The sequence below is a fragment of the Scyliorhinus canicula genome, chromosome 12 (genome assembly GCF_902713615.1).
Source record: "Scyliorhinus canicula chromosome 12, sScyCan1.1, whole genome shotgun sequence".
NCBI classification, from domain to species: domain Eukaryota; kingdom Metazoa; phylum Chordata; class Chondrichthyes; order Carcharhiniformes; family Scyliorhinidae; genus Scyliorhinus; species Scyliorhinus canicula.
Window position 1 is genome coordinate 3534526 of NC_052157.1, and position 22092 is coordinate 3556617.

The window sequence follows — 22092 nt, forward strand, 5'->3', positions numbered from 1 at the left end:
TGTCAGCATCAACGGGGCCGAAGTGGAGATGGTTAGCAGTTTCAAATTCCATGGGGTGCACATCACCAAATATCTGTCCTGGTCCACTCATGTCAACGCTATCACCAAGAAAGCACAACAGCGCCTATATGTCCTCAGGAAACTAAGGGAATTCAGCATGTCCACATTAGCCCTTACCAACTTTTACAGATGCACCATAGAAAGCAACCTATCGGGCTGCATCACAGCCTGGTATGGCAACTGCTCAGCCCAGGACCGCAAGAAACTTCAGAGTCGTGAACACAGCCCAGTCCATCACACAAACCCGCCTCCCATCCATTGACTCCATCTATACCTCCCGCTGCCTGGGGAAAGCGGGCAGCATAATCAAGGATCCCTCCCACCCGGCTTACTCACTCTTCCAACTTGACCCAGCAACAAAGAAGAAACGGCGATATATTTCCAAGTCCAGGTGGTGAGTGGCTTACGAGCACAAGACAATAAGATATAGGAACAGTAGTAGGCCATTCGGCCCATTGAGTCTGCTCCGCCATTCATTGAGATCATGACTGATCTGATAACCTTTTTTTTAATGTAAATTTAGAGTGCCTAATTCAATTTTTCCAATTAAGGGGCAATTTAGTGAGGCCAATCCACCTACCCTGCACATCTTTGTGTTGTGGGGGTGAAACCCAAGCAAACATGGGGGGGAATGTGCAAACTCCACACGGACAGTGACACGAGGCCGGGATCGAACCTGGGACCTCTGTGCCGTGAGGCAACGGGGCTAACCACTGTGCCACTGTGCTGCCCATCCCCATAACCTTTTGATTCTCTTATTGATTAAAAATCTGTCTATCCCAGCCTTGAATATACTCAATGACCAACCACTACAGCTCTGTGGTGAAGAATTCCAAAGATTCGCCAAACTCTGAGTGAAGGAATTCCTCCTCATCTCTCTCTTAAATGGGCGATCCCCAAGGGCAGCACAGTGTTTAGCACTGCTGCCTCACGGCATTGAGGACCCGGGTTCGATCCCTGCCCCCTGTCACTGCCCGTGCGGAGTTTGCACGTTTTCCCCGTGTCTGCGTGGGTCTCACCCCCACAACCCAAAAAGGATGTTCAGGGTAGGTGGATTGGCCACGTTAAATTTCCCCTTAATTGGGAAAATAAAGAATTGGTTACTCTAAATTTATAAAAAGTAAATAAATAAATGGTTGACCCCTTACTCTGAGATTATGCCCTCTGGTCCTAGACTCTCCCACAAGAGGAAACAACCTCTCAGCATCTATCCTGTCTGGCCCTCTGAGAATTCAATATGTCTCAATAAGGGCGGCAGTAACACAAGTGGCTAGCACTGTGGCTTCACAGCGCCAGGGTCTCGGGTTCGATTCCCTGCTGGGTCACTGTCTGTGCGGAGTCTGCACGTTCTCACCGTGTCTGTGTGGGTTTCCTCCGGGTGCTCCGGTTTCCTCCCACAGTCCAAAGATATGCAGGTCAGGTGGATTGGCCATGATAAATTGCCCTTTGTGACCAAAAATGTTAGGACGGGTTATTGGGTTACGGGGATAGGTGGAAGTGAGGGCTTAAGTGGGTCGGTGCAGACTCGATGGGCCGAATGGCCTCCTTCTGTACTGTATGTTCTAAGGTTACCTCTCATTCTTCTAAACTCCAACAAGTACAGGCCCAACCTACTCGACCTCTTCTCAAGAGAAAATCCGTCCGTACCCGGGATCAACCCAGTGAATCTTCTCTGAACTGCCGCCAATGCCAGAATATCTTTCTTTGGAAAAGGTGACCCAAATTGTTCACTGTATTCCAGCTGCTTGGAGGGGAACACGTAGGTGCCGGTGTGTTTCGGTATGTGCTGCCCTTGTCCTTCTAGGTGATCGAGTTTGCAGATTTGAAAGGTGCTGTTGAAGTAGATTTGGCAAGTAACTGCAGTGAATCTTGTGGATGGTACGCACGGCTGCCACTGTGTTGTAGATAGAGTACTGATCAAGTGGTTCTTTCCCTTCAAATAGGGTTTTTAAAAAATCACACCATTCCTTAAGAGTTAAAAGTGCCTTTCTTTTATTTAAGCTTGATAAAGAATCCTGCAGAGAGAGCGGACTTGAAGCAGCTTATGGTAAGTCGGTGTTGATTTTTAGTTTTTGAATAAAGTTATAAGCAATATGCGAGCACTGACTTGTCATAATAACTACCTTACTTTTTAAAAATGAATTTGCAAAGGAGTTTCCTCCATGTTTGTGAGTAATGGGTCCCTTGACTTGAGCTATGTTAGTTGGACCAGAGAGAGTGCACGGACGATGGTGCTACTTCTGTAGGTTTGGAAATGGTAGTTTGGGGATGGGGAAATAGGGGGGGAGGTTTTGGGTTAGGGGTCTTTAAAAAGGACAGTTCCAGTGTGTTCAATGCGAATTCAGAGACCTTGAGGGGGAAGTACCCATCGGGTGAGGATGGGATTTGGTCCTTGTGTAATGCTCCCTTAGTCGAAGATCCTGCAGGTTGGTTACCCGTAAAGCTGTTGTAATGATGAGTTTGAATAAAGGTAGGAAAGTCCTTCCCTGGACAGGGGTTTGGTAACCAGGGATTGGCTTAATGAGCCAATTAAGTTAATTGGCTAAAAACAGGGCCACCTGGGACTCACCGCCAGACAGAGTCACAGAATGTTTACAACACATGGAGGCCATTTGACTCTTTCTTTCTATGCTGGTCCTCTGAAGTCACATTTCACCCACCTTCTCCCCATAATCCTTCACCTTTTTTTTCCAAAATACTATAATAATCCAATTCCCTTTTGAATGCCTCAGTTGAACCTGCCTCCACCACACTCACAGACAGTACATTTCAGATCCTAACCACGCGCTGTGTGAATCTGTCTCCACCACACTCACAGACAGTACATACCGGAACCTAACCACTCGCTGTGTGAATCTGTCTCCACACTCACAGACAGAACATTCCAGATCCTAACCACTTGCTGTGTGAATCTGCCTCCACCACATTCTCAGACAGAACATTCCAGATCCTGACAGTACATTCCAGATCCTAACCACTCGCTGTGTGAATCTGCCTCCACCACATTCTCAGACAGAACATTCCAGATCCTGACAGTACATTCCAGATCCTAACCACTCGCTGTGTGAATCTGCCTCCACCACACTCACAGACAGTACATTCCAGATCCTAGCCACTCGCTGTGTGAATCTGCCTCCACCACACTCACAGACAGTACATTCCAGATCTTAACCACTCGCTGTGTGAATCTGCCTCCACCACATTCTCAGACAGAACATTCCAGATCCTGACAGTACATTCCAGATTCTAACCACTCGCTGTGTGAATCTGTCTCCACCACACTCACAGACAGTACATTCCAGATTCTAACCACTCGCTGTGTGAATCTGCCTCCACCACATTCTCAGACAGAACATTCCAGATCCTGACAGTACATTCCAGATCCTAACCACTCTCTGTGTGAATCTGTCTCCACCACACTCACAGACAGTACATTCCAGACCCTAACCACTCGCTGTGTGAAAAGGTTTTTGCCAATTACTTTAAATCTGTTCCGTCTGATTCTCAATCCTCCCACCAATTGAATGTTTTTCCCGATCCACTCTGTCCAGGCTCCTCGTGGTTTTGAACATCTCCATCAAATCTCCTCTTAGCCGCCTCTCCAAGGGAAACAGTCTCAACCTCTCCAATCTGTCCTCATCACTGAAGCTTCACATCTCCTGCTCTCTCTCCGATGGGTTCACATCCTTCCTATAGTGTGACACCCAGAACTGTGCACAATATTCCAGCTGGGGTCTAACTCGTGTCTTGTATAATTTCAGTATAACCTCCTTGCCCTTTGTACTCTATGCCCCTATTAATAAAGCCCAGTGTACTCTCTGCTTTATTAACTGCTCTCTCCACCTGTGCTGCCACCTTCAATGATCTCTGCACAGATAGACCCAGGTCCCTCTGCTCCTGCACCCCTTAAGAATGTTATTCCTTTTATTTAGGACTAAAGTAGATTTAGGACTGAGTTTAGGAGGAACTTCTTCACCCAAAGGGTTGTGAATCTATGGAATTCCTTGCCCAGTGAAGCAGTTGAGGCTCCTTCATTACATGTTTTTAAGGTAAAGATAGATAGTTTTTTGAAGAATAAAGGGATTAAGGGTTATGGTGTTCGGGCCGGAAAGTGGAGCTGAGTCCATAAAAGATCAGCCATGATCTCATTGAATGGCGGAGCAGGCTCGAGGGGCCAGATGGCCTACTCCTGCTCCTAGTTCTTATGTTCTTATTTAATGTTGCCTCTCCGTGTTCTTTCACCAAAATGCAACCTTGGCCTCCTCCTGTCCTCTACAGTTGTGACTCGATTTGCAATGTTAAAAAAATTCTAAGAATGTGGGTAGTGTTGGCAAAGCCAGCGTTTATTGCTGAATTTGTTACTCCCAATGCTATTGGACATTCCAGGATTTTGACCCCGTGACGTGGCAGGAATAGTGACACATGTATAAGTCCAGCTGGTGACCGTCTCATCTAACCAATGGCCTTTGTCTTCGCCAATCTCTCTTTCCGACAGGCCCATGCTTTCATCAAGCGGTCGGAGGCGGAAGAGGTGGATTTCGCAGGTTGGCTGTGCACGACCATTGGCCTGAAGCAGCCTAACACACCAACGCACACACCCGCCGTGTAGTCACCCGGGCTGCTCAACCTCTGATGGATGTTTCTGCTAACATTACCTCATCAATTTCCCTCTGTCCCATAAATAATTCTAAAGATATATATTTAAAAAGAAATGTATTTTCATTTTTAAAGGAAGGATGTCTGTGAAAAATAATTGCCAAGATTTAGCTGCCCTCTTAAACCATTAGATCTTGTCAATGGGAGTTATTGTTGAGTTTTGAATGGACTTCAGCTTAGGAGCTGAAGGTAATGGGGCATCTCACTCGACCAGTAGGAAACCCATTCTGCTGCGCAATTTGGTGGCCAATGTTGGAGATCTGAATCATCACCCATCCTTTTAAAGAGGGAGAACAGCATCTCACCCTTCCTTAAGGACATTGATATGACACTCTGAATACCAATTTAACATACACTGCACTATAAGTGGGAAACTGTAACAGAGTAATGTTCCCTGATTGATTTTGACTGCACCCCTCAGGCCGTCAGAGGAAAAAGACCATTTGTCTGATCACAATAATCCAGCCAAGAGCTAGATGCACTGCAGCTTGGGTCAGAACTCTTTTTCTATCAAACATAATAAGACTGAGATTGGCAACTTGTTGCAGACTTCCAGCCCAAACTGAGATATTGTAGGCAGGGCTGGGGGCAGGAGGAAGAATTTACACATTCACCCAAACACAATGAGAAAATCCTGGACTTGCATTAGGTAATCCCAGAGTCAACCTTCATTTTGCTGTTTTTAAAACCAATGGAAGATCGCAAAGGAGGGCTGATGTAGTCTGGATGCATTCAAGAAGTATTGCTTAAAACTTAGTGTACCCAATTATTTTTTTTTCCAATTAAGGGGCAATTTAGCCTGACCAATCCACCTGCCCTGCACATCTTTTTGGGTTGTGGGGGGTGAGACCCACGCAGGCACGGGGAGAATGTGCAAACTCCACACGGACAGTGACCCAGAGCCGGGATGGAACCTGGGTCCTCAGCGCCGTGAGGCAGCAGGGCTAATCCACTGCGCCACCTCCTTCAAGAAGTTCAAGTATAATTTAGTAAATTTCCCACTGGTTGATTGAGACCGATTTAGATCGAGATGAATCCAGTGTGTTGTGTCCAGTGTGGAATCTCTGCCAGATTCGACCCAGGTATCAGCACAATCCAGGGAGAATCAAATGAAACAGCAGCAAAGATTGTGTAATTTTAGACAAGTGAGTTACAAAGAGTTTAGTCCTGACTATATGGTTTGTCCATTCACGAATTGGGAATGTTGCACCCGTTCTTCCGCTGTGAAGAAGACTGTGGTCCCATGAATCCAATGTGTGTGTGTCACTGGCAAGCCCAGCATGTGTTGCCCATCCCTAATTGCCCGTGAAAGCAGTTAAGAGTCAGAGTCACCTAGAGACCAAGCATTCTGTGCCTTTCCATTTGGCATGGTTTCCTGTATGGCCTACTACTGCACACCCTCCACTGTCAGGACATGCCTTGACGTTCCATTTACCGTCTATTGGGGGGGGGGGGGGGGGAACCAAACCAAAATCAACCCCAGCGGAGGGCTCTCTGTGGGAGCCCTCCTTTTCTCCATCGGGGACCTGGCGTGGAGGGTTTTGCATACAGCAATGCCATGCAACCATTCACGTGATCCACAAACTCCCACGCCTTTTCTGCAGCCAAGTGGAGTCTGTGTTCCATGTTGAAGTAGATTTAGTTGTTTGCAGGGGAGGCTGCTCAATGTCTGGTTGCACTTCAGCGCCATGCTCACCCTCAGTCACACGGTGTAGAGAGGCAGGAGGACCTCCTCGTAAACCTGCTCCTGGGCTGGCCAAGCTGACCATTAGTAGCTCCAGGCAGCTGACGGTCGTCCAACCCAACTTTCTCCCCCTCTATCGTTTGCGGCCGAGTCGCCTTGGAGACGGAGCACACAGTGTTCATCGGAATGTTTCCGGTCTTCTGTGGCCAATGGTTCTGTGGGGGTTGGGTTGCATCATCACTCTCCTGAACGATATTTTGATTAAAAATTTTTTTTGATGTTTTTTAGTTACAGTACCCCACAGCGGCTGTAACTTTTGCTTAATTTATTGATTATTGTTTTTCCTTAAGAGTGTAGACGAAGGATGACATTTCCTTCCCTAAAGGACTTAGTTAACCAGATAGGTTTTTACAATAATTTGCTGTTTCATGGCCACTGTTAATTCCACCAGCGGCAGTAGTGGAATTTGAACCCATATCCCTAGAGTATTTGTTTGGACCTCTGGATTACTGGTTCAATTCAGTGACATTACCACGATACCACCGTCTACAGAATAGACACGAGTGGCTCCAATTGACTGTTGATCACAGGTCTTGCACCTAGAGCAGCTCAAAAGAAAAGACTAAATAGCGCAGAGTAAATACTCAGCAATTTAGGCAACATCTGGAGAGAGAAACAGTTAACATTTCAGATCTGTGACCCTACTTCACAATGGAAAAATAATTTCCAGGTGAAGCAAATAGAGGCTGCGGAAGTAGAGAAAGAAGAAAAGGGAAATCTGTAATAGGGTGGGAGTCTGAAGAGAATAAATGACTCGAGGGGATGGGTCAGTAATAGGACAAGAAATAAAATAGGCTTGGAGGAACTGCAAATGCAACAGAAATATTACTAAGACTCATTGTGCAAACATTTTTTTTTTTTTTAAATAATTTTTATTGAATTTTTCAAAATACAAACATTTTAACCCCCCCTACATTTACATTTAAATTATAACAAAACAAAGTCAAACCCCCCTACTTAACAAGAAAAAGAAAAAGAATCCCCCCCCCCCTACCCGCGCATCCCCCCCCCCCCCCCCCCCCCCCCCCCCCCCTCCCCCCCTCCCGCCCTCCCCTCCCCTCCCGGGTTGCTGCTGTCATGGCCTCAGTTTCTATCTCTGATCCAAGAGGTCTAGGAAGGGTTGCCATCGCCTGGAAAACCCCTGCACCGACCCTCTCAGGGCGAATTTGATCCTTTCCAATTGGATAAAGTTTGCCATGTCGTTTAACCAGGTGTTAACACTCGGAGGCCTTTCGTCCCTCCACTGAATCAGGATCCTCCTCCGAGCCACCAAGGACGCAAAGGCTAATATTCCAGCCTCCCTCGCCTCCTGTACCCCCGGTTCCACCCCAACCCCGAAGATCGCAAGTCCCCATCCTGGCTTGACCCTGGACCCCACCACTCTCGACACCGTCCCTGCCACCCCCTTCCAGAACTCCTCCAGTGCCGGACATGCCCAAAACATATGTGCATGATTCGCAGGGCTTCCCGAACATCTAATACACCTGTCTTCACCCCCGAAAAACCGACTCATCCTTGTCCCCGTCATGTGGGCTCTATGCAGTACCTTAAATTGAATGAGACTTAGTCGCGCACATGACGACGACGAGTTAACCCTCTCCAGGGCGTCTGCCCATGTCCCGTCCTCTATCTGTTCCCCCAGCTCTAACTCCCACTTATCTTTCAGCTCCTCTACTGGTACCTCCTCCACCTCCTGCATAATCTTATAGATGTCCGAGATCTTCCCCTCCCCGACCCAGACCCCTGATAGCACCCTATCACTCACCCCCCTGTCGGGGAGCGCGGGGAACCCCGCTACCTGTCGTCTGGCAAATGCCTTCACTTGGAGGTACCTGAACGTGTTCCCCGGGGGGAGCCCAAATTTCTCCTCCAGCTCTCCCAGGCTCGCAAACCTCCCCTCTATAAACAAGTCCCTCAGTTGTCTAATACCCGCCCTCTGCCAGCTCTGGAATCCCCCTCCTGTGTTTCCCGGCGCAAATCTGTGGTTCCCTCTTAGTGGTGCCCCTATCAGACCTCCCACTTCCCCCCTGTGTCGCCTCCACTGCCCCCAGATCTTGAGGGTGGCCGCCACCACCGGGCTCGTGGTATACCTCGTGGGAGGGAGCGGCCATGGTGCCGTTACCAGTGCCCCTAAGCTTATGTTGCCGCAGGACGCCCTCTCCATGCGCTTCCAGGCTGCCCCCTCCCCTTCCATCATCCACTTTCGTACCATCGATGTATTTGCCGCCCAGTAATATCCGGAAAGGTTGGGTAACGCCAGCCCTCCACTATCCCTACTCCGCTCCAAAAAGACCCTTCTAACTCTCGGGGTGCCATGTGCCCACACATACCCCATGATACTACTCGTTACCTTCTTGAAAAAGGCCCTGGGGAGGAAGATGGGCAGACACTGGAACAAAAACAAGAACCTCGGGAGGACCGTCATTTTAACTGACTGCACCCTCCCTGCTAGCGACAGCGGCACCATGTCCCACCTCTTAAACTCCTCCTCCATCTGCTCCACCAGTCTGGAAAAGTTCAACTTGTGTAGGGTCCCCCAGTTCTTTGCCACCTGCACCCCCAAATACCTAAAACTTTTAACTGCTCTTTTGAAGGGGAGCCTCCCAATTCCCTCCCCTTGGTCTCCCGGGTGTATTACAAAGACCTCACTTTTCCCCAGATTTAATTTATATCCCGAAAAGTCCCCGAACTCCGCTAGTATCCCCATTACCTCCGGCATTCCCCCCTCCGGGTCTGCCACATACAACAACAAATCATCCGCATAGAGCGAGACCCGATGTTCCTCCCCTCCCCTTGTCAGTCCTCTCCACCCCCCTGAACCCCTCAGTGCCATCGCCAACGGCTCAATCGCTAATGCAAAGAGTAAGGGAGATAGGGGACATCCCTGCCTAGTACCTCGATGGAGCCCAAAATATTCTGACCTCCTCCCGTTTGTTACCACACTTGCCATCGGAGCTGAATAGAGCAGTTTTACCCACTTGATAAATCCCTCCCCAAACCCAAACCTTTCCAACGTCTCCCACAAGTATTCCCACTCCACCCTGTCAAATGCCTTCTCCGCGTCCAGCGCTACCACTATCTCCGCCTCCCCTTCCACTGCTGGCATCATAATCACATTTAACAATCTCCGAACATTTGTGTTAAGTTGGCGTCCCTTCACGAACCCCGTCTGGTCTTCATGGACTACCCCTGGCACACAGTCCTCTATCCTGGTTGCCAGGACCTTTGCTAACAGCTTGGCATCTACATTTAAGAGGGAGATAGGCCTGTAGGACCCGCACTGGACCGGGTCCTTGTCCCGCTTCAAAATCAAGGAGATCAGGGCCTGCGACATTGTTGGAGGCAGAACCCCCCCCTCGCGCGCCTCATTGAAGGCTCGCACCAGCACTGGACCCACCAAGTCCACAAATTTCCTGTAAAACTCCACCGGGAACCCATCCGGCCCCGGCGCCTTCCCCGCCTGCATCTGGCCTATCCCTTTAATTAGCTCCTGCAGCTCTATCGGCGCCCCCAACCCTTCCACCAGCTCCTCCTGTACCTTTGGGAACCCCAATTTGTCGAGAAAGTTCTTCATTCCCCCTCTCCTCTTCGGCGGTTCAGACCTATACAATTCCCTATAGAAGTCCCTAAAGACCCTATTCACCTCTTGCCCCTTCTGCACTACATCCCCACCCCTCTCTCTCACTCCCCCAATCTCTCTGGCTGCATCTCGCTTACGAAGCTGGTGTGCCAGCATCCTGCTCGCCTTTTCCCCGTACTCATACGCCGCACCCTGCGCCCTTCTCCACTGCATTTCCGCCTTCCTAGTGGTCAGTAGGTCGAACCTGGCCTGCCAGCTACGCCGCTCCCTTAATAGCCCCTCCTCTGGCGCCGCCGCATATTTCCTATCTACTTCTAGGAGCTCCCCCACCAGCCTCTCCCTTTCCTGCCTCTCCTTCCTCTCTCTGTGTGCCCTTATGGAGATCAGCTCTCCTCTAATCACTGCTTTCAAGGCCTCCCAGACCGTCCCCACCTGCACCTCACCTGTGTCATTCGTACCCAGATAGTTCTCAATGCCCGTTCTCACCCTTCTGCACACCTCTTCGTCCGCCAACAGCCCTACATCCAGGCGCCACAACGGGCGTTGGTCCCGCGCCTCCCCCATGTCCACGTCCACCCAATGTGGTGCATGGTCCGATATCGCAATGGCCGAGTACTCCGTGTCCTGCACTCTCGGTATCAGCCCCCTGTTCAATACGAAAAAAATCGATCCTAGAGTACACTCTGTGGACGTGGGAGAAAAAAGAATACTCCCTCGCCCTAGGCCTACCAAATCTCCATGGGTCTACCCCTCCCATCTGCTCCATGAACCCCCTTAACACCTCTGCCGCTGCCGGCCTCCTATTCGTCCTGGAACTCGATCTATCCAGCCCAGGGTCTAACACCGTATTAAAGTCCCCTCCCATGATCAGGCCCCCTGCCTCCAGTCCCGGGATGAGGCCCAGCAGGCGCCTCATAAAACCCGCGTCGTCCCAGTTCGGGGCATACACATTTACCAGTACCACACTCTCTCCCTGCAGCCTACCCCTCACCATCACGTACCTGCCCTCCTTGTCTGCCACCACCTCTGCCGCCACAAACGACACTCTCTTTCCCACCAAAATCGCCACCCCCCGGTTCTTGATATCCAAGCCTGAGTGGAACACCTGTCCCACCCACCCCCTTCTCAGGCGGACCTGATCTGCTACCCTCAAATGAGTCTCCTGCAGCATTGCTACATCAGCCTTCAGTCCCTTCAGGTGTGAGAAGACCCTTGATCTTTTGACCGGCCCATTCAGCCCCCTTACGTTCCACGTGATCAATCGGGTCGCAGAGCAACCCGTCCCTACTCCCTGTCGATTAGCCATGTCTTGTCCCTTGCTCGCCCCGGGTCATCCCTTCTTTTCTGACCCGCTTCCCATAGCGATGGCCCCCCCCCCCCCCCACCCCCCCCGGCTCTCCCCTTCTCGTCCCTGGTCTTTCTAGCAGCAACCCGGTGTCCCCCCCCAGTCCCCCCCCCCCCCCCCCCCCTGGCTAGGACCCCTCCTAGCCGCGATGTACCCCACATCGTACTCCCGAGAGTCAGCTGGTCTCCGCTGACCCGGCTGCTCCTGCCACATTCCGACTCCTCCCGGTTCACCCCATCTGCGCCCGTGAAAGATCCCCTTAAAACCCCCGAGAAAGACCCGCATAATCAACCCGCTCCCCCCCGTCCCGTCTCCCCAACTTAACGATATAAATACAAATACCCAATGGCAACTAAATACATAAATACTTAACTACATACTTAAATAACAAAATAATTAACTAACTATCAACTAACCGCGTGCCCAACCATCACCCTCCATCAAACAGTATAAATAACCGCAGATAACCATAACCCGAAAAGAAAAAAAAGAACCAAAAAACCCCCCCAAGCACCCAAAGAAAAAGGGTAAGAGGGGTAAATAACTAAGGGAAATTGGAAACGGGAAAAAACACCCCATAAGAAGCCAACGACCCACAATAGAGATTTCAACAGTACAAATATACAGAAACACCCAACAACTCGAAACCTTCAAAATATTCAGAAAAGTCAACCGTTCGAGAAAAAACACCCCAAACACTCCACGAAACTGTTACCCAGTTCCGACCTGGCCTGAAAAAGAAAAGGGCCACTTGCACAATCAAGAGTCCCCCGGCGGCTACGACCGCCGGTGCTCCCAGGTTTTAGTTCGTGTCCAACTTTTCCTCTTGTACAAAGGTCCAGGCCTCCTCTGGGGACTCGAAATAATGATGTTGGTCCTTGTAGGTGACCCACAAGCGCGCCGGTTGCAACATTCCAAATTTGATCTTTTTCGCGTGTAGCACCGCCTTTGTCCGGTTGTACCGGGCCCGCCGCTTTGCCACCTCCGCACTCCAGTCCTGGTACACCCTTACCGTCGAGTTCTGCCACTTGCTGCTTTTCTCCCTTTTAGCCCACCTCAGGACTTTCTCTCGATCACTTAGCCGCTGGAACCGCACCAGCACCGCCCTCGGGGGCTCGTTTGCCCTAGGCCTCCTGGCCATGACCCGGTATGCCTCTTCCAATTCCAGGGGCGCCGGACCGGCCCCTTCCCCCATCAGGGAGCTCAACATCTCCGCCACATATCCCGGGAGATCCGACCCCTCCAGGCCTTCTTCCAGGCCCAGGATCCTCAAATTTTTCCTCCTCATCCGAGTGTCCAGCTCCTCGAAGCGGCTCTGCCACTTCGTGTGGAGTGCCTCGTGCACCTCCACCTTTGCCCCGATGACTGTGGCCTCCTCCTCCCTCGCGGCCATCTCCTGCTGCAGATCTTTAATCGACGCCTCTTGGATCGCCTGGGCTCCCACCAACCTGGTGGCCGTCGCGTTCATGGACTCTAAGAGTTCCACTTTCATCTCCGTGAAAAAACGGAGGAGAGCGGCCTGCTGCTCCTCCGCCCATTTCTTCCACTCCTCCGGTGCACCGCCGGCCGCCATTTTGATTTTCTTCCCCCGCTTTTTTTGGGGAGCTGCTGCCGTTTTTCTTGCCGCTCCACTCCAGGTACCGACCATAAAATCGGTCTAGTTCTCCTCAGGGGACCTTCCCCCACCGGGATTCGTTTTTTCAGCGCCGTTGGGGCCCTCCAATTGGCCCAAAAACACCTTTGTTGCAGGAGCTTCCAAATGTGCGGCTTAGCTAGTCATAGCCGCAACCGGAAGTCTCATTGTGCAAACATAATTGGGAGAAGTGATCTGAATGTCGTCAGGATGGCTGTAAAAGTGCATAACTGAAAGAGAAGGTTTTTCCTCGTACTTCAGTGGAAGCAAAGTTAGTGTGGGAGTGGGGCTGAGAATTAAAATGACAAGTGACTGAAGACGTGCCTGTCAACTTTAGAGATCAGTCAATTTAGAAAGACCAGGAACAGTATAAGTTAGTTGAAGAATGGAATAGCTCATCCCCTGGCAATGCCAATCTGCGTGCTGGAAATTGCCTGTTCCAAATATTGCCTTTTCCAAAGACTGGATGTACTCCCAGCAGATTTACATTATGGCTTTTGTAAACAAGATTGCACAGAAACCGATGCTTTACTTTATTGCAGTTCCTTTTAGATTGGATCATAAAACCGAGTACCACTGTGAGACCACAGGGCAAATTAACATTTGGGGTTTCCAGCACTCGAGCTTTGCAGAATAGCATCACTTGACTGTTTAATTGCATCTGATTTCAGTTGTTAGGAGATAGGATATTTGAAACGTGCCACAATCCCATCCCACTGGGACAAGGGATCAAAGGATATTTGAAATGTTCACCAATAAAGAAATTGACATCTAAATAACAGTAACAGAAATCTATACGTCAGTCAGTAAAGTGTAGAAAGGATACCTATACTCTCAAAAGGAAAATTATGGGTGTAAACTTCCATCTCATCGTACAGGTGCAGTTAATGCAACAAGGCTTCCACAATTGATATTTCTACTGGCTAGTTAAACAAATCTATTTCTGTTCAAAACCACTGATCTCATCAACAAAATGGATCAGTATGAATCAAGTGTAGAGATAGATCTAAAATCAATAACCCAGAATAGCCAAGGGATTCCAACATCTTTTGCTAGCAACTATCTCAAGTAGAGGGGCATCAATATTCTCCATCTCCCCGGGGAAGGGGACAAGCATGGATCTGTTTGTACTTCACATCTTTTAGTATGGTCCCGTTTCCGCAGTTCTCAAATCTCTTGGTTGAAAGATCCCTGCAAGTGGTTTAGTTATAATTTGGATCAGGGTGTTCTTTTTTGTTAGGAGTGCTGCATGCAAATAATGGGTACTTACTGAAACTGGGTGAGATAGATTATGCTGCTTCTCACCAGTCTGTATCCTCATCGTGAGATGTTTACTGCATTCCCAGCTTGCAACAAGCCCCTCGTTGCTTTATTTTCTTTGACGGTCCCAGTACTCGTTCATGATGGTTTTTGGCCTTCACCTGTGTTTCCTATGGTACAGCCACCCACACATTGTTGAAGCTTAGCCCCGCACTCCATATGAAATACTTAACGGTCCATTGTTGAAAGATAACTGTTCCGTACTGAAGATCTTTTTTGAAATTGTGAAAACCAACCTGAGAACTGGCAGGGATAAGAGATGTGCAGTACACTAAATCAGACAATCTTTCTTTAGACCAAATACAACCTGTGTAAGAAAATATTGTTGAACTGCTGGAAGTGTGTATAATGTGTAAGTGCGTAACTCCGAACCCCCTTCAGCCTGTGTTCCTGCTAAGGTTTTCACCATTTATCGGATGTTGCAATAAACGATCGTAATGTGATCTTAAACTGTTTGCCTCAGTATATCTGTATTTTTTGCATTTCAAATCAATTAGAGGAACGATTGTGAATTAAGACTTTGTGCCATCATTAGAAAACACAATTTTATAATAATCTTTTAGTGTCACAAGTAGGCTTACATTAACACTGCAATTAAGTTACTGTGAAACCCCATCCTATCCAAGTGTTTGGCGAGATGCCTTTTGAACGCCGTTAATGTATCTGCTTCCACAACCTCTCCTGGCAACGCGTTCCAGACCACCCTCGTAAAAAAAAAAAAAATCTACCTTGCACGAGTCCTCTAATCTTTGCCCCACGGACCTTAAACCTATGCCCCCTGGTGACTGACCCCTCCACCCTGGGAAAGAATGCCTGCCCATCCACGCCCCTCATAATCTTGTAGACCTCTATCAGGTCACCCCTCAACCTCTGTCGTTTTAATGAAAACAGTCTGAGTCTATTCAGCCTCCCCACATAGCTAACACCCTCCAGACCAGGCAACGTCCTGATAAACCTCCTCTGCACCCTCGCCAAAGCCTCCGCATCCTTTTGGTGGCTACCAGAATTGTGCGCAATATTCCAATTGCAGCCTGACCAAGGTTCTGCACAACTGTGGCAGATAAAGAAGTGGCATAACTTGCCAGTTCTTATACTGTTTGCCATTTCTCAGTCCACTTCCCCAGCTGATCAAAATCCTGCCGCAGTTTTTGATAACCTTCTTCACCGTCTACAATATTTTAGTGTCATCTGCAAACTTAGTACATTCTCATCCAAATTGTTGATATAAATAACAAAGAACAACGGACCCAACACTGACCTGAGCCTCTAGTCCGACAAGGATCCTTCCACCATTACCCTTTGCTTCTGACCACCAAGCCAATTGTATATCCAATTTGCCAGCTCTCCCTGGATTCCATGTGATCTAACCTTCCAGAGTAGCCTACCACGTGGAACTTTATCAGAGGCCTTACTGAAGACCATATAGACTACGCCTACCGCCCTGCCCTCATCAACCTTCCTGGTCACTTCAACAAAGAACTAAGAAATTTGTATGGCATGATCTCCCATGTACAAAGCCGTGCCGACTACTCCTAATCAAACCCTGGGCGGGATTCTCCATTTCCCGACGCCGATTTTGTAATCGGTGATCGGGTGGAGAATCTCTTATTACGATGAAATCCGGGGGGGGGGGGGGGGGGTGCTTGTTATTAGATGCTCTGTCCCTTCCAAAATGTCACCATCGAGGAGCGGACTGCACGCCATTGGGACGGTCTCAGGATGTTACCTGTAGGCCTTCCCCGTGGCACAGAGTTCCCGACCGTGCGGGGGACGTGTGCTCTGTAATCAGGAACCTTGCATGGCGCCTGCTGACTGTGTCCAGCTCCGCCAGCAGTCGGGCAGAAGCCTTGCTGCTGGCCGGGGGGGTGGGGTCCGTCGCCGAGGGCTGGTGGGGGTTGCCCAGGGGGACGCTATCTGGCGCATATTTCTATAATTCCCAGGTTTTTCTTTAGAACATAGAACATAGAACGATACAGCGCAGTACAGGCCCTTCGGCCCTCGATGTTGCACCGACATGGAAAAAATCTAAAGGCCATCTAACCTACACTATGCCCTTATCATCCATATGCTTATCCAATAAATTTTTAAATGCCCTCAATGTTGGCATGTTCACTACTGTTGCAGGTAGGGCATTCCACGGCCTCACCACTCTTTGCGTAAAAAACCCACCTCTGACCTCTGTCCTATATCTATTACCCCTCAATTTAAGGCTATGTCCCCTCGTGCTAGCCACCTCCATCCGCGGGAGAAGGCTCTCGCTGTCCACCCTATCTAACCCTCTGATCATTTTGTATGCCTCTATTAAGTCACCTCTTAACCTTCTTCTCTCTAACGAAAACAACCTCAAGTCCATCAGCCTTTCCTCATAAGATTTTCCCTCCATACCAGGCAACATCCTGGTAAATCTCCTCTGCACCCGTTCCAAAGCTTCCACGTCCTTCCTATAATGAGGCGACCAGAACTGTACGCAATACTCCAAATGCGGCCGTACTAGAGTTTTGTACAACTGCAACATGACCTCATGGCTCCGGAACTCAATCCCTCTACCAATAAAGGCCAACACACCATAGGCCTTCTTCACAACCCTATCAACCTGGGTGGCAACTTTCAGGGATCTATGTACATGGACACCGAGATCCCTCTGCTCATCCACACTACCAAGAATTTTACCATTAGCCAAATATTCCGCATTTCTGTTATTCTTTCCAAAGTGAATCACCTCACACTTCTCCACATTAAACTCCATTTGCCACCTCTCAGCCCAGCTCTGCAGCTTATCTATGTCCCTCTGTAACCTGCAACATCCTTCCGCACTGTCCACAACTCCACCGACTTTAGTGTCGTCTGCAAATTTACTCACCCATCCTTCTGCGCCCTCCTCTAGGTCATTTATAAAAATGACAAACAGCAACGGCCCCAGAACAGATCCTTGTGGTACGCCACTCGTAACTGAACTCCATTCTGAACATTTCCCATCAACTACCACTCTCTGTCTTCTTTCAACTAGCCAATTTCTTATCCACATCTCTAAATCACCCTCAATCCCCAGCCTCCGTATTTTCTGCAATAGACGACCGTGGGGAACCTTATCAAACGCTTTACTGAAATCCATATACACCACATCAACTGCTCTACCCTCGTCTACCTGTTCAGTCACCTTCTCAAAGAACTCGATAAGGTTTGTGAGGCATGACCTACCCTTCACAAAACCATGCTGACTGTCCCTAATCATATTATTCCTATCTAGATGATTATAAATCGTATCTTTTATAATCCTCTCCAAGACTTTACCCACCACAGACGTTAGGCTCACCGGCCTATAGTTACCGGGGTTCTCTCTACTCCCCTTCTTGAACAAAGGGACCACATTTGCTATCCTCCAGTCCTCTGGCACTATTCCTGTAGCCAATGATGACCTAAAAATCAAAGCCAAAGGCTCAGCAATCTCTTCCCTGGCTTCCCAGAGAATCCTAGGATAAATCCCATCCGGCCCCGGGGACTTATCTATTTTCACCTTGTCCAGAATTGCCAACACTTCTTCCCTACGCACCTCAATGCCATCTATTCTAATAGCCTGGGTCTCAGCATTCTCCTCCACAATATTATCTTTTTCTTGAGTGAATACTGACGAAAAGTATTCATTTAGTATCTCGCTTATCTCCTCAGCCTCCACACACAACTTCCCACCACTGTCCTTGACTGGCCCTACTCTTACCCTAGTCATTCTTTTATTCCTGACATACCTATAGAAAGCTTTTGGGTTTTCCTTGATCCTACCTGCCAAAGACTTCTCATGTCCCCTCCTTGCTCGTCTCAGCTCTCTCTTTAGATCCTTCCTCGCTTCCTTGTAAATATCAAGCGCCCCAACTGAAACTTCACGCCTCATCTTCACATAGGCCTCCTTCTTCCTCTTAACAAGAGATTCCACTTCTTTGGTAAACCACGGTTCCCTCGCTCGACCCCTTCCTCCCTGCCTGACTGGTACGTACTTATCAAGAACATGCAATAGCTGTTCCTTGAACAAGCTCCACATATCCAGTGTGCCCAACCCTTGCAGCCTACTTCTCCAACCAACACATCCTAAGTCATGTCTAATGGCATCATAATTGCCCTTCCCCCAGCTATAACTCTTGCCCTGCGGGGTATACTTATCCCTTTCCATCACTAACGTAAAGGTCACCGAATTGTGGTCACTGTTTCCAAAGTGCTCACCTACCTCCAGATCTAACACCTGGCCTGGTTCATTACCCAAAACCAAATCCAATGTGGCCTCGCCTCTTGTTGGCCTGTCAACATATTGTGTCAGGAAACCCTCCTGCACACATTGTACAAAGAATGACCCATCTAATGTACTCGAACTATATCTTTTCCAGTCAATATTTGGAAAGTTAAAGTCTCCCATAACAACTATCCTGTTACTTTCGCTCTTTTCCAGAATCATCTTCGCCATCCTTTCCTCTACATCCCTAGAACTATTAGGTGGCCTATAGAAAACTCCCAACAGGGTGACCTCTCCTTTCCTGTTTCTAACCTCAGCCCATACTACCTCAGAAGAAGAGTCCCCATCTAGCATCCTTTCCGCCACTGTAATACTGTCCTTGACTAGCAGCGCCACACCTCCCCCTCTTTTGCCCCCTTCTCTGAACTTACTAAAACACCTAAACCCCGGAACCTGCAACAACCATTCCTGTCCCTGCTCTATCCATGTCTCTGAAATGGCCACAACATCGAAGTCCCAGGTACCAACCCATGCTGCCAGTTCCCCTACCTTATTTCGTATACTCCTGGCATTGAAGTAGACACACTTCAAACCACCTACCTGAACACTGGCACCCTCCTGCGAAGTCAAATCTGTGCTCCTGACCTCTATACTCTCAATCTCCCGTACCCTAAAACTACAATCCAGGTTCCCATGCCCCTGCTGAATTAGTTTAAACCCCCCCAAAGAGCACTAACAAATCTCCCCCCCAGGATATTGGTGCCCCTCAGGTTCAGATGTAGACGCTCTTTTAAAAAAAAAAAGTACCCAATTCAGTTTTTCCAATTAAGGGGCAATGTAGTGAGGCCAATCCACCTACCCTGCACATCTTTGGGCTGTGGGGGCGAAACCCACGCAAACACGGTGAGAATATGCAAATTCCTCACAAAGTGACCCAGAATCGAACCTGGGACCTCAGCACCGTGAGGCTGCAGTGCTAACCAATGTGCAACCGTGCTGCCCTTAAGGGCACATTTGCTACCCGTCAGTCTTGTATCTCAGCCAGGGCTCCTGCAATTTCTTCTCCAGCCATACGGAGTGTTCTTGAATATACCTGGTCAGAGCCAGATTTACCTACCATCGTACATTTTTATACATCCATCACCTCCTCTACTGCAACATGAACTGTACGCAGTATATCACTAACCTTCCCTGGTTCCCAAGTCTTCATGACTTTCTCCACGGTATACACAGTAGAAATATTCATCAAGAACCTCATCTATCTCCTGCGGTTCCACGTGTCCACTTTGGTCCTTGAGGGGTACTATTCTCTCAAGTATATTAAAGGAAAAAGAATAACTGAAGAATCCCTTGGGCTCACCTTGATCTTCTCAGCCAAAGCTGCCTCATTGGCCATGATATATTTTCCTTTGAGTATACTCCTGTATCCCCTGTACAACTGCAGGGAATCCCTTGATTCCAGCTGCTTGTACCCGACTATGCCTCCTTTTCCTTGGCCAGAACCTCGGTTTTGTCATCCAGGATTCCCTACTCCTGCCATCCTAACAGGAACATATAGATCCTGAATTCTAGCTATTTCACTTTTAAAGGCCTCCCGCTTGCTGGAAGCACCTTTTCCCTCAAACAAGCTCCTCCAATCAACCCCTGGAAGCTCCTGTTTTAATTCCATCAAAATTCGCCATGCCCCAATTTAGAACTTGCACCCATGGACCAGTTTTGCCCCTTACCAAAACTATTTTAAAATTAATATAACTATGGTCACTGGTCCCCCACCATCACCTCAGTCACTTGCCCTGCCCATTTCTCAAGAGCAGGTCAGGTTTAGCTCTTTCCCCGAGTAGGACACTCCATACGCTGCCTGAGGAAACTTTCCTGAACACACTTAAATTCCACCCATAACAGTCCCAGCCTGTTAGGAAAATTAAAATACTTTTACTCCTGCAAGTCCCCCCCCAATCTCCCTGCATATTTATTCTTCTAATTCCAGTTGACCATTTGGGGGCCCATAGTACAACCCCAAGGTCACCATCCCTTTCTTAGTTCCACCCACATAGCCTCACTACATGAACCCATGACTATTTCATTTCCAACTACTGCTGCGATGCCCCCCCCCCCTAATCAAACATGCACCTGTACTAGAACATACAGCACAGGAGGCCATTCGGCCCATTGAGTCTGCACCAACCCACTTAAGCCCTCACTTCCATCCTATCCCTGAAACCCTATAACCCCTTCTAACCTTTTTTTGGTCATTCAGGGCAATTTATCATGGCCAACCCACCTAACCTGCACATCTTTGGACTGTGGGAGGAAACCCAGGCAGACATGGAGAAAGTGTAGACTCCGCAGTGACCCAGCAGGGAATCAAACCTTGGACCCTGGTGCTGTGAAGCCACAGTGCTATCCACTTATGCGACCGTGCTGCCCACAAAAATTCGAGCCAGTCAGGAGTCAAACCTAGAATCTTCTGATTCGTAGTCAGACGCATTATCCATTGCACCACTGGCCCCCAATGTACTCTGGAACATTAAGCTGCCAGTCCTGTTACTCCCGTAGCCATGTTTGTTATGGCTATTTCCCAGTTCCATGTCTATGCCCCGGGTACATCAGCCTCACCTGTCAGCCCTCTTGCATCGAAATAGATGCAATTTAATCCAACAGGTTTCCTAGCTCCCTGCCATGCTCTTGCCTATGTCTGTACTGCATCTCCTTTCAACCCCTCATTTGCTTCCCTGCTTGGAGGATCCCACTCCCCAGCCAATCTATTTTAAACTCTCCCTTGTGGCAAATCTGGCCCTATGATTCAGATGCAACCCGACCCTTTCATCTGCCACATTCTCCTGTTCTGAAGTAATCGAGGTTTTCACCCTTGATGTCCTGCTTAACATTTTCCCAGCTCTTCATAATCACCTCAGGACCTCATTTCTATTTCTATTTGTCATTTGTGCCAACATGCACAATGACTTCTGGCTCCCGCTCTCTCTCGAATGAGCAGTGATTCACCCAAGGAAGGAGCAGTGCTCCGAAAGCTAGTGTTTGAAACGAACCTGTTGGACTTTAACCTAGTATTGTAAGACTTCTTACTGTGCTCACCCCAGTATCTCCACATCTTGAGAATGTGAGTGGTTGGTTTAGCAGTGGGCTAAATAGCTAATGCAGAACAAGGCCAGCAACGTGGGTTCAATTCCTGTACCGGCCTCCCCGAACAGGCGCCGGAATGTGGCGACTAGGGGCCTTTCACAGTAACTTAATTGAAGCCCACTTGTGATGATAAACTATTATGTTCTGCAGCTGCTCAGAGATATCCTTGACCCTGGTGGCAACACAACATCCTGGACACTAGTTTGCAGCCACAGAATCTCCTGTCTGTCCCCCTTTTGAACAAATCTAAGAGCTGGTACAGGAATGAAGGGCCAAAATAGCTTCCTTCTGCTTGATGATTCTAGAGGTGGTATGATTACAGGGCTGGATTCTCCATTGTGCCGGCAGCACGCCCACAGCCAGGGATTTCCCGACGGAGTGGGGCTGCCCACAA

At 48.8% G+C, this 22092-nt stretch overlaps 1 protein-coding gene across 1 annotated transcript in view; it reads left to right on the top strand.

Moving 5' to 3' along the window:
- Positions 1–7173, top strand: part of map2k1 (mitogen-activated protein kinase kinase 1) — a 92735-nt gene extending 85562 nt beyond the window's left edge. The window contains exons 10-11 of the mRNA XM_038813236.1: positions 2062–2107; positions 4556–7173. Of these exons, the coding sequence (XP_038669164.1) occupies positions 2062–2107; positions 4556–4669 (160 nt within the window). The 3' untranslated portion in view covers positions 4670–7173. The remainder of the gene's footprint in view (positions 1–2061; positions 2108–4555) is intronic.
- Positions 7174–22092: the final 14919 nt, after the last annotated feature.